General features: G+C 40.8%; 1 protein-coding gene across 1 annotated transcript; it reads right to left on the bottom strand.

Moving 5' to 3' along the window:
* Nucleotides 1-9536: 9536 nt before the first annotated feature.
* Nucleotides 9537-12438, bottom strand: mrpl22 (mitochondrial ribosomal protein L22). Its single transcript, XM_033978501.2, has 7 exons — nucleotides 12402-12438; nucleotides 12273-12315; nucleotides 11600-11732; nucleotides 11456-11521; nucleotides 11312-11389; nucleotides 11019-11088; nucleotides 9537-10597 (listed from the first exon to the last, which is right to left on the bottom strand). Exons 1-7 carry the CDS (start codon nucleotides 12424-12426, stop codon nucleotides 10389-10391), a joined length of 624 nt encoding a protein of 207 aa, XP_033834392.1. The 5' UTR covers nucleotides 12427-12438; the 3' UTR covers nucleotides 9537-10388.
* Between the last annotated feature and the right edge of the window lie 193 nt (nucleotides 12439-12631).

Raw genomic sequence — 12631 nt, 5'->3', positions numbered from 1 at the left:
TAAAGGCCCAGTTTGTTTGTCTAATTCAAAGAGTCGTTGCTTCCACATTGACGGGTGAAGCAGATTAAACAAGGCTAAAAACACAGGAAAGAGTTGGACATTGGTTAGTCCTGCAGTGAAGGAAACATGAGATAACATTTTTATACAGGGTTAAAGTGCATTATGTAGCTTTTCTTGGAGTCGGAGGCCTTTGTGAGGGGACCTGAGGAGTAGATGGTGGCCAGGTCCAGGACAGAGGAACCCTTCACCCTCTTAGGCATCCTCACCTCATGTTTCACCTAATACGCCTGATGTGAGTCACAAAATAAGAACTCTGAAGTCACGTTGAATTTTTAAGTTTACATTTTTTCCTGTTTTCTCCAAATGGTTTGAATCATCACCTGAAGCATTTGAAACATCACCTCTCTAAACCTTATGATCAAACCTGTCTCGTCCTAAACTCACCATATGCCACCCTGGTCCCACCTCACTGATAAAGCCTCTAGTGTCTCTTCCATCTACTTTAATGATAGAATCCGCGGCTCGGCGCTCTCTGAGTAATGGCTCTGTGGCTTTTGCCTGATTAATTTGATTGGTACATTTTTCACTGTCTGCTCTCGTTGCGTTTGCTCGTTGCATTTGCTCTACAGGTGCAGGGCGTTCATTAATTACGTCCTTAATTGGTTTGGAAACACTGGGTTTGTTTTGAGGGGGAGCTTCTGTGTGTGTGTGTGTGTGGGTGTGTGGGTGTGTGTGTGTGTGTGTGTGTAGGGGTGTGCGTGTGTGTGTGCACGCACTTGTGGGTGTGCACTTGTGTGTGTGTGTGGGTGTGCACTTGTGTGTGGGGGTGCACTTGTGTGTGTGTGCACTTGTGTGTGTGTGTGTGTGTGTGCGCTTGTGCTTGTGTGTGCATTTGTGTGGGTGTGTGCTTGTGCTTGTGTGTGCGTGCTTTTGTGTGTGTGTGTGTTTGTGTGCGTGTGTGTTTGTGTGTGTGTATGTGTGTTTGTGCTTGCGTGTGGATGTGTGTGTGTTTGTGTGCTTTTGTGTTTTTGTGTGTGTACTTGTGTGTGTGTGTGCTTGTGTTGGGGTAAAAGCAGCTTCGCCGTGTGGATCTTCTCGTTTAGGAAGACAAATGGCGCTTTTATTTTCGGCAGATTGCGGCGATGATTTCAGGGGCATTGGGAAAGCAAGGGCAGCAAGCTGCAAAGGATGCTGGGAGTTTGGAAAAGTACGGGAGACTATTGTATCACTTAAGGTGCTTTCTGTACCTTTTTGTAATATATACAGATATGTAGATATGGTAATGTAGTTGCCTTCACTGTTAGTACCAGAGTGAAAGGGAGAATAGGCCAGATCACACAGACTCTAGATACAAAGGAGCCCAAGAGAATAACAAATAAAGGCACTCACAACACTTTGAGTTAAAGTGAAAAATTATTTGTATTAAAGAAGAATTATGAGTGGATTGAAGTATTGTTTTACAATGAAAAAAAGTACCCAAAACAAACTATACCTGTGTATAGTACAGTCTTAAGTCCTTTTCAGTGTCTGTTCAATGTTCTTTTAATGTTACTGTTTGTACCGGTTACAAGCTCCCAGAATGCTCTGAGATTCACCACGTTAGCTTTCACAACAACGCGAGCGAGGAGTTCCCTGGTCCGCATCTGATGCCAGACTGAGCAGCGCAAAGGGGTGTGCAATGCCAGGGCTTAACCTTGACCTTATTGCAGAGATCTGTGTAATCCCTCAGTCGTCCAGGTCTGATCCATCGCAAAAAAAAAAAATATCTGTCAGCTGGACAAAATGTTGTAGGAGTGAAAACGTTTCGCTGCTCATCCAAGCCGCTTCTTCATTTCTGGTCAGGCCCCCATTCCTGTTCAAGGAAGTATTCCCTTTCCTGACAAAAATTGCTTCTTTAACCCACCTTTAACCATTCATTTTATTTGGCTACGATCTGTACCTCACTATCTTCAAAGGAGTGGTTAGTGGCTTTGAGGAGAACATGTACAGCCCCGAGGAGTTCTCGTGTCCACCACTAATCTGACCAGAGCTGAAGAAGCAGCTTAGATGAGCAGTCAAACATCTTCACTCCTACAACATTTTGTCCAGCTGACAAATTTTATTTTTCGCTTTACCTTATTGGCTATTGCAACATCAGACTGTACTGAGTAACTAACAGCCAGTGTGTTTATTTATTATGTCTTTAGTAATAGTAGAATTTTTTTTTCTCTTTTTATTTCTTTTTATCATGTTTTAATGAATACATTTATGAATATGTACATGTTATTTATCAATACTGATTCCCATTGTGATTTAAGTATATCAATATGTATTTGTTTCTTAATCATGTTCTTAACACTGGGTTACACCATTGTAGTGCTCATGTTTGAAAGTTCTTACTGTGTGTTTTTTGTTTCTTGATCACCGCTTATCCGGGGCTGGGTCGCGGGGGCAGCAGTCTAAGCAGGGACTCCCAGACTTCCCTCACCCCAGACACGTCCTCCAGCTCCTCCAGGCCACCCGAGAGACATAGTCCCTCCAGCATGTCCTGGGTCTTCCCCGGGGTCTCCTCCTGGGGGGACATGCCCAGAGCACCCCACTAGGGAGGCGTCCAAGAGGCATCCTGAGCAGATGCCCAAGCCACCTCAGCTGGTTCCTCTCGACGTGTAGGAGCAGCGGCTCTACTCCGAGCTCCTCCCGTGTGACCGAGCTCTTCACCCTATGCCTAAGGGTGCGCCCAGCCACTCTGCGGAGGAAACTCATTTCGGCCGCTTGTATCCGCGACCTTGTCCTTTCGGTCATTACCCAGAGCTCATGACCATAGGTGAGGGTAGGAACGTAGATTGACCGGTAAATCGAGAGCTTCGCCTTTGGGCTCAGCTCCTTCTTCACCACAACGGACCGATACAGCGACCGCATCACTGCAGATGCTGCACTGATCAGTCTGTCAATCTCACGCTCCATCCTTCCCTCACTCGTGAAGAAGACCTTGAGATACTTGAACTCCTCCACTTGGGGCAGAGACTCACCACCCACCTGAAGAGGGCAAGTCTTCTGGTCGAGGACCATGGCCTTGGATTTGGAGGAGCTGATTCTCATCCCAGCCGCTTCACACTCGGCTGCAAACTGCCCCAGTGCCTGCTGCAGGTCCTGGCTCAAAGAAGCCATCAGGACAACATCATCCGAACAGAACCAGTGACAAAGGGCAGCCCTGGCGGAGTCCAACATGCACCGGGAACAGATCTGACTTACTGCCGGCAATGCGAACACAGCTCCTGCTCCGGTCATACAGGGACCGGACAGCCCTTAGCAAAGAGCCCCGGATCCCATTCTTCCGGAGCACCCCCCAAAGGACACCACGAGGGACACGGTCAAATGCCTTCTCCAGGTTCACAAAACACATGTGGACTGGTTGGGCAAACTCCCATGAACCCTCAAGGACCCAATGGAGAGTATAGAGCTGGTCCAGTGTTCCACAACCAGGATGAAAACCACACTGTTCCTCCTGAATCCGAGGTTCAACTATTGGTCGGATTCTCCTCTCCAGTACCCGGGAGTAGACCTTACCGGGAAGGCTGAGGAGTGTGATTCCTGTGTAATTGGAACACACCCTCCGGTCCCCACAGAGGGACCACCACCCTGGTCTGCCAGTCCAGTGGTACTGTCCCCGACCGCCACGCGATGTTGCAGAGACGTGTCAGCCAAGACAGTCCCACAACATCCAGAGACTTGAGGTACTCAGGACGGATCTTGTCCACCCCCGGAGCCTTGCCACCGAGGAGCTTGCCAACCACCTTGGTGACTTCAGCCAGGGTGATGGTCGAGTCCGCCTCCGGGTCCCCAGCCTCTGCTTCCTCCTCAGAAGACATGACGGGGGGATTGAGGAGATCCTCAAAGTATTCCTTCCACCGCCCGACAAGCATATCTATTAATCTATAAAATCTATAGTAAAATAACCCATCTCAGTCTGTACCAAACAGGCTCACATTCTCTGAAATGTGTGGGATTCTTGTATTAGATTAATTAATGCTCTAGTGAACTTTGAACAAAATGCAAACATACAAACTTAAATCTCAAATCATCACAAACAGAAAAAAAGACATTTCCCAAAATCATTATACTTTATGAATCACTTTGTCACTTTGGTGAATACGTCTAGTGCAGGACCTGGAGGACTGCAGAGAGGTTTTAGTCCTGATTTTGTCCTGATTTTGTCGTGGTTCAGTCCTGGCTTAGTCCTGGTTTAGTCCTCATTCAGTACTGGTGTAGTCCTGGTTTAGTCCTAGTTTAGGCCTGGTTCTCTGTTTTCTTGTATATTGGTTAATCTGTCAGTTATTGACCACTTTCTGTTGGATTTGAACACTTTCAGTTGGTTAAATCTATCATCGACTACTGCTGTGGTTTTGGGCAAAATAAATAGAATTGTTAGAGGAATATTGGCTTGTGTTTCAATTTAAGAGAGGAAAGGGGTATCATCACATTCTCAGATCTGAAAAACAAAATTTGAGCTGAATTCATTTGACCCAGATGTGATAGGTGTTGCTGTTTTGGTGAAGTGTGAGGCGTGGATAGAAAAACTAAGAGCTGTGGTCTGTGGACTGTGAGTGAAGCTCTGATTAATCCTGGCATTTATTTATTTATTTATGTAAAGACATAGAGAGGAGAAGACTTCAGGCCAGCTCCTCTGCTGTCAGCTCACACTGGCCCATTTGTTCACATAAAACAACTATGATCTGTGCCAAGTGTGAAGACTCACAATGGAAGTGTTGTCCAGTGTAATGCAACTAAAGTCTTACATCAGATTCTCACTCAACATTGGACAAGTTTGATGGCATTAACAGGTAATGTGCCATTTAATAATGTGCTTATTATATCTGTTCTGTTTGAGGAATAGACAGTTTTGCTCGGGGCAGATCTGGCAACCATCAGTCCTTCTTGCACTTCCCTGACCCAGCAGCACGGAGCTGTAGACTGCTCACTGTGGAAACTGTAGGAATATATATTTTTGTTTTAATTAAATGAGAAACAAGTGCAGGCTACTTATTCCTTTCTTGTTGATTCCAGATAAGTGGAAGAAGATGGATGGATGGATGGATACATGAATGGATGAATAGAGGGATAGGTGGATGGATCATAGGATGGATGGATGGAGGGATGGAGGGATGGAGGGGTGGAAGCATGGATGGAGGGATGGATTGAGGAATCGAGAGAGGGATGGATGGATGAATAGATAGGGAGGGAGGGAGGGATTGGGGGATGGAGGGATGATAAAGGGAATGGATGGATGGATGGATGGAGAGATGAAGGGAGGGAGGGAGGGAGGGAGGGAGGGAGGGAGGGAGGGATGGATAGAGGGATTCATGAAGGGGTGGAGGGATGGATGGATGAATGGATGGAGGAATATTCTGTTGAAATAATAGAAAGGTAAATTCACAAATGTTGAACCTGATCATTTCTATTAGACCCATTAAACCCTTGAGCTTCTGGACTGATGGTATTAGCCTATAGAACGTTATAGACCTGTGCAATAGACCTGTAGCTATGTCCTGACAGACTCAAGCTAAAGATGAGAGTCTGGGTGAAGGATGGAGCGAATGCCGAGAAACACATTTCACAGTGACAGCGTCAGCTTTGAGAGACTGATGCAACTTCACTCTCACATTCTTCACCCCAGAGCACATGTTTCTACACTGTCCAAGAGAGGACAGAAAAAATATATATTTAAGGAAAAGATTCAATTTTGAACGTGACAACAAAAAGCCCAGAGTGTATATCTCTGCAGACCACATGAAGCGAGCCTGGTCACACTAGACTACACACTTTTCGTAGTTGACATAAACTTGTCCTTTTGGATTAGAGTAATTGACCTGAGAATTAGCCAATCAGAGAAAAACTAGGTCCCTTCCTCAAACATCTGCTTTTTTTTTTTTTTTTTGGAGCGAAGCATTAAACTCTTAATTTATTTGAGGTCACCTGATTTGTCTGTGTCTTAATATAAATAGTGAAGAAACAAATAATCTTCCTTTTGTTTTTAGACTCACCTCATCATCTGTTTGGATCACAGTTGGAAATAAAGCCTTTAGCAAATCTGCCATAGTTACAGAAATATCCCTGACTCAAGCTTTTATTATCATAGTCATAGAAAAACAACATTATTTTAGAGAAATAACCATACTATATTGAGACTATATTATTTTTATGTACAGTGAGCACCAGTACGGATGCCAGGTTAACATGGAGACGTGTGGAGTTTGTATGTTCTGTATTGGTTTTCTTCAGATGCTCCTGTACTAATGGCACATAGTGATTTTGTTATAACTTTCATAGATATGTTACGATACAGTATATGTTTTATTCTGACCTTAAACCATAAAAGTGCAGATTTTTTGACCATTCTCTTCTGTTCTGTTCCGTCTTTCCTCTTTTACATTTGAAGTATTGCCGTAACTGAGTTGTTGTACCTTTGCTTTTGTGAAACACCAAAATCAGAACCAAACCCATGGACCAGTCATATGATTTAAATGTGTTTTTTGGATTAGTTCCTTATCAGAGCCCTGCAGGCGGATACGGGCTGCACACATTCAAATAAATCATTTTTCATTCATGAGGTTGGTGAAATTGGCCCTGTCTTTGGACACAGGAGACATGCAAATTCATTAAACCGACCCAGTGATCGTGAACTTGGTTTTGAAAAATAGTGAAGGAAAAAACAGATTAATTCATGGAGGTTTCAGGCTCTTTGCACAATTTGAATCTGTCATTTTAATCTGCAAAACATAAACATAAACATAACCCTCTGGAGTTTGTTTGGGCCTGTTCAGAGAAAGTGTAGTACTCAGCTATAATCATATGATGAGGATTTTGAATGGGTCCTTAACGTGTTTCAGGTTTTAAAAGAACTGCATTTTCTCACTGAACCAACATAAGACTCAGGGCAGAAGCAGAGCAGGCGACACCAGTGAAAAAAACAATTTGGCCTCATAATATCACTTTTTTTGAATGATTATTATTGCAGTGAACCATTTTATGTAGATTCTGTATAATTCCAAAGGGTAAACTCTCTCCCGCTCTCAGTTTGAACCATTTCAAACACATCTGAGCCCCTTTAGCTTCTGTCATGTAAATGAACAGTAAAAGAGCCAGTCTTTTGAACGGCTCTTTGAAATGAACGGATCCCAAAGACTCGGATCCCACAAAGGAGCCGAAAGACTTATTACATTTACAGTACTTGAGTAAAATTGAAAGAAATTGTACTTTTCAGAGTACGTTTCCACTTTTACTGTAAACAAACAGTAAAAGAGCCAGTGTTTTGAAATGGTCTTTGAAATGAACAGATTCTAAAGATTCAGATCCCACAAAGGAGCCGAAAGACTTGTTACATTTACAGTACTTGAGTAAAATGAAATGAAATTGCACTTTTCCACTGTGAGTAAGTCTGCAATTTAAAAGCTTTATGTTGATATTATGAAATGATTTGAACATTTGTGTTTCTTGCAGCTCCTTCAGATATGATTTAGTTGAGATCATTTTTGTGTCTTTTTGAAAATATCACTCTTTATTTCATGTTCTGTCCTTAAAATTACATTCACTTAAAATCATAAATCAGATGTTATGTCCTGACAGTTACTCTTTATGCTACAATTTCTTGAGTAGTACTTTTTTCTTCACTACTTTGTACTGCTACTTGAGTCTTATTATTTTGAGGTACCGTTACTTTTACTTACCCACCCTTACCTTGTTGATAGAGGAGTACCCTAAAACGTATCACAAACTGAAAAACGCCCAGGGAAATGGCTTCAAATAACAGCATTATAACATAATTGATGACGTTGGCTGGAAGCACTTTGGGAGTTTTACAATACAATTTCCAAATCAATATTTCATTAGGTGGAAAATAGGTGCAGTGTTTCTTCTTAATAAAAGGCCTGGCTCACTGGGTTTGGATGAGAGGGAGGGAGTCATTCTGACGCCGTATCTGGCTTCAGTTCAAAAGCATGCAGTGGTTGTTTGAGTGTTTATGGGGCATTTTAAAGGGGGGGGAGCGGGAGGAGAGGGGAGGGGTGGAGAGTTCTGGATCACAGTCAGAGATAATGGCCTATAGTGGGATGGTTAACTATTTGGAAAAAGGACTGTCAGATAAAGTGTCAGATTTCAGATTGTTAACCTGTTTATTATTATGTCCTATCCACACAAAACTAAAACTAGCACAAAGTTCAATGACTTTTCTGTCATATAAAGAAAAGTGAAATGCTTTTTTCATAATAGCTTCAGAAAAGATCATAAATTGTGGAGCCAGTCTCTATGATAATGTAACATCTGTGTTGTATAGGCCCTGTATATAATGATAATGTAAGCATATGTGTGGTATAGGCCTATATATACTGATAATGTAAACATCTGTGTGATATAGGTCTGTATATAACAATAATGTAAACATATGTGTGATATTGGCCTGTATGTAACAATAATGTAAACATATGTGTGATATAGGTCTGTATATAATGATAATGTAAACATCTGTGTGGTATATGCCTGTATATAACAATAATGTTTATATTTTAAATTAAAAATGTTTTAAGATTTTCTTTTTCAAATTCAATTTAAATGGCTGCAAATTTACTAAATAAATACAGTATGTGATCAGTGAGTTTATTACGTGAGCTTCAAATAATACCCACAGAAATAAAACACAGTACAACAGTGACACCTGCTGGAGAGAAATATTCTTATTTCCTTGCACCTGTATGCCTTTTTATTAAACATTTTTATTGAGTTTACATTCGTTTTATATCATTCTGCCACGACCACACCTGTGTAATAAATTATGCAATCTGTATGTCCTGATATTTTGAGGATTCCACTTGGTCAGCTACAATACCGTCTGGTGATCAGTTTGACTAACACCTTTTTAGGCTTGGATGGGTTTCTCAAGGGCAGTGGGAGGTCTCATCTGGGACCTGTGCCACATGACTTCAGCCCAGAGGCTCCTCCACAGTAAAGTGAGTCTGATTTTCAATTGTTTCTCAGTCTGTGGCTCCAGGGATCACACTGACCGCTGGGTTTAGGGCAAAGGACAGGAAATGTCTGGAAACAAAAGGGATGCTCATAACAGAGGCAATAGAGCCAGCTTTTCCATTGCACTTTGCCATGAAATATTCATAAGTTAAATAAACAAATGCTGAACCTGATCATTTCTATTATTGTCTAAAGACCCCAGAACTCACTGTCTTACAAAAACATCTGCATTTTAACATTAACTGTAGCTGCCCCCATCTGTATTAAATACTATTGGACAAATGAATTTTGTGATGCCATCTGAAACCTAGCAACAGGCCTCTACCAAAAAAAAAAAGAGTAAATATCCATCCTCTTCCATCACCCCAGACACTTCCTCCAGCTTCTCCAGAGAAGAAAAGAGTAAATATTTAAACAAAACAAACAAGTCAGGACTTGAGACTTTTCTAATAAATAAATCTTAAACTAGTCACATAACAGTCACCGCGGTTCCTGGAGCCACAGATTGAGAAACAAATAGAAGATCAGACACAGTTTATTGTGGAGGAGCCTCGGGGCTGAAGTCATTTACTCTTAACACAAACACAGAGAGGTCCCAGGTGAGAGCAGGACGATGTGCCCTTCACAGACTAATGCAGCTCTGACATTAGAAACAAGGAAACTTTAACAGGAAGAAGTTTTGTCACAAACAGTGGACTGAGCTGTATGCTTTGTTTCATTTGATTCACTAATAAAATATAATGTAACAGGTTTGGGGCTGCTGGTACATACTGTCCATGGCAAAAAAAATATAAAAGTTACTGACTTGTTTTCATATTATCCTTAATAATGCCTTATTTTTTATTGTACTTGTTAAGCTAGATCTGTTGCCATAGCTGCCCTCAAGTAGACCTACGAAAACAAGGCTGCCAATTTGCACAATTTCCCACACAACATTAAGGTAATGTGGGGGAAGTGCCTTGCCCAACAGCTGTAAATGTATGCACTAGTCTAAGTAGGGATCTAACCACCGGCCTTTGGGTTGGTGGTGGTTAGTATGTTTCTTATATTTCTTTTCTTAACAAAATCAGTCAGAAGTATAAAAAAATTCTCCATATTATTTAAAACTACTCAAATAATATTCAAAGCGTTTGTTATTTCAGCTCCCACACAACCAGTCAAATGTTTTGTCTTTCTAAATGTTATAAACAAACATAAGACATCAAATATATGAAGCAAGATATGTTTTTTTTTTTTTTTTTTATGTTATATTCAAATCGTCATAGTAGCCACCCTTTGCTTTATTACACATACATACTTTTTTTTGACAAAGTAAAGGGTGGCTACTACATATATATACATACAGGCACACGCACACACACTTTTGAACAGAAACAGCAGATACAGACACTGGTTTATAGACTGTGGATGATGGTGCGCTTCTTGAGTCCCTGGACGTATTCTTTCGCTGCATCAAAACTAGTCTTTTCAGTCTTTTTGGGCGGTGGGCCTTCGACAAGTTTGACAAAATAATGACAATAAACTCTGTCCATGATGCCGAACATTCCTCTGCCATGATATCGGATCCTCTTCAGATATTTACCTTTTCCAGAGAGGGATTCGGCTGAAAAATGGGACACAAATAAATGAAATTAAATGGGGGACGTTATCGTGACAAATCAATGGCACTATGCACGTTTCTAGTGGAGAGTGCATGTCTCCTTGGCGATGTTATGACTTCATCAGGCTTAGCTACATGTTAGATCTGTGGAGCCACAAACCCACTCAGACAACGAATGCATGTTTTTCAAGCTATATCTGTGTAATAGAAACACCTCTAATGCAAGATAGGCATGTTTAATGACATTCTTTGGAACAACCCAGGCAGAGCAATACATGAAGACCTTCTACCAGAAAAGTTACATACTGCAGCTTTAATTTGTCAAAATGATCATATTTATACATTTCTTTTCATTAATAGGCCTGGGAGCGGAATTAGTATCTTTTAGTATACAATTTACTTCAATGCTCTAAAGCAAACTCACCTACATACAAGTTGGACTTGTACTCCACATTGTGGTTTTTAACTGCCATCTCCTGAGCTTCAAGAAGAGCCTAGAAAGAAAATTGCATTATTGTTTGACTGTCATGGTTTAGTAGGCATTAAATACTAAACATTATTTGTAAACCCATTTCCTCAATCATGTAAACTGACCCTTACATGATACGCCGTGTTACTACAACTAGAAACCTTTTTTTCCACAGTTAATTAAAGTTACACATTTAAAACATTACTAAACTATGCTCATAATTCACATTTCCATTTTGCTTTTCTTACCTCTTTCATAACCTTGGCTCCTTTCTTGTCACTGAACTCTAGTTGTGCAAGTGCTTCATCGATGCTCAATCCTCTGACCTGTAGAAAACATGTGTTAATCAACAATACTCAAATATACACATAGGATTACATCACTTTACTCACCAGTTTGGCCAAATACCACAGTTTATCTTTGCTGTATTTGAACTGCCTCTTGCTGTGATATATTTCCTGCATGAAAATATTTAATTAAAAAAAAGCCCCATTGTTTCTGATGAAATAGTTTGAATGCTTTTCATAGATACACACGGCAGGTCTGCGTGGTTCGTCTGGCAGCTGAGGAGGATAAACTTTCAGATTGTTTTGGTCCCATCTCCGTCCCTTCAGAGAGACACTGGTGTGAAAACAGGACAACTGCTGCGGAGTGGTCATCCATGGCGACCTGGGAAAACATTTTGAAATAAATCGCTGTATTAAATGATTTCTCAAAAGCTAGTGTAGCTACAGCTGCCCTGGACCAGGTGAATGAAAACATGGCATAACATGTGCACTTATGGTCCCTCCAACCACCACCAACCATACATTGGAAAAAAAAACAATTTAGGTAAGTGTCTTGCCAAATGACACAACAATATCCACTAACTACTCTTCTCTCAAAAATGTACATATGAGGAAATGGGTAAACTTTAAATATAGTAAAATATTCATCACAGAGAGAACAGAAATCAATTTCTATTCATGAGTTTCTATATGTTATAGATCACATTCTGAGGTCTTTCTACAATTATAAAAAGATGAGATTTAAACTGTCATTTCGACCGTTTAAACTGATTTAAACGGTCGAAATTTTTAATTTTTCTGAAGTCCATTGATAGGTGAAGGTTACAGTAGCAGTGATTCAGTTAAAGTCAGACTGTGGAGTGCTGCGCGTTCCTCGGGATGCTAAGCTAAAGAAGCAAGCGCAGTAAACATTGTTGCTTACCGTGAATGTATCAGGCTTGGTAACGTCCTAAGGAAGGTTAGACCTGGGAATAATGATGTCATGTTAAAACAGTACTATTTTAAAGAAATTAACATGATTTTTTGTTGAAAATTGTAGCAGCTTTCTCACCGCGTCCTGTCAACGAGGTCGCCATTTTGCGTTTTACGACACTAAAATTTATTTACGGTAGATATGTGTAATATACTGAAATATAGACCGCCGAATAAATTCTGCGCTTAAAACATTTGTCATTGTAAATTTTAAGTTTTAGGGAATATTTTTTATTGTTAAATTAACATAATATAGAAAACAATTGGGAAATCCTATTAATTATGACCCGCGTCAGACACCGTACTAAT

The sequence above is a fragment of the Periophthalmus magnuspinnatus genome, chromosome 14 (assembly GCF_009829125.3).
Source record: "Periophthalmus magnuspinnatus isolate fPerMag1 chromosome 14, fPerMag1.2.pri, whole genome shotgun sequence".
NCBI lineage: Eukaryota > Metazoa > Chordata > Actinopteri > Gobiiformes > Gobiidae > Periophthalmus > Periophthalmus magnuspinnatus.
The sequence above is the reverse complement of the archived record's forward strand: the minus strand, read 5'-3'. Positions and strand labels throughout refer to the sequence as shown.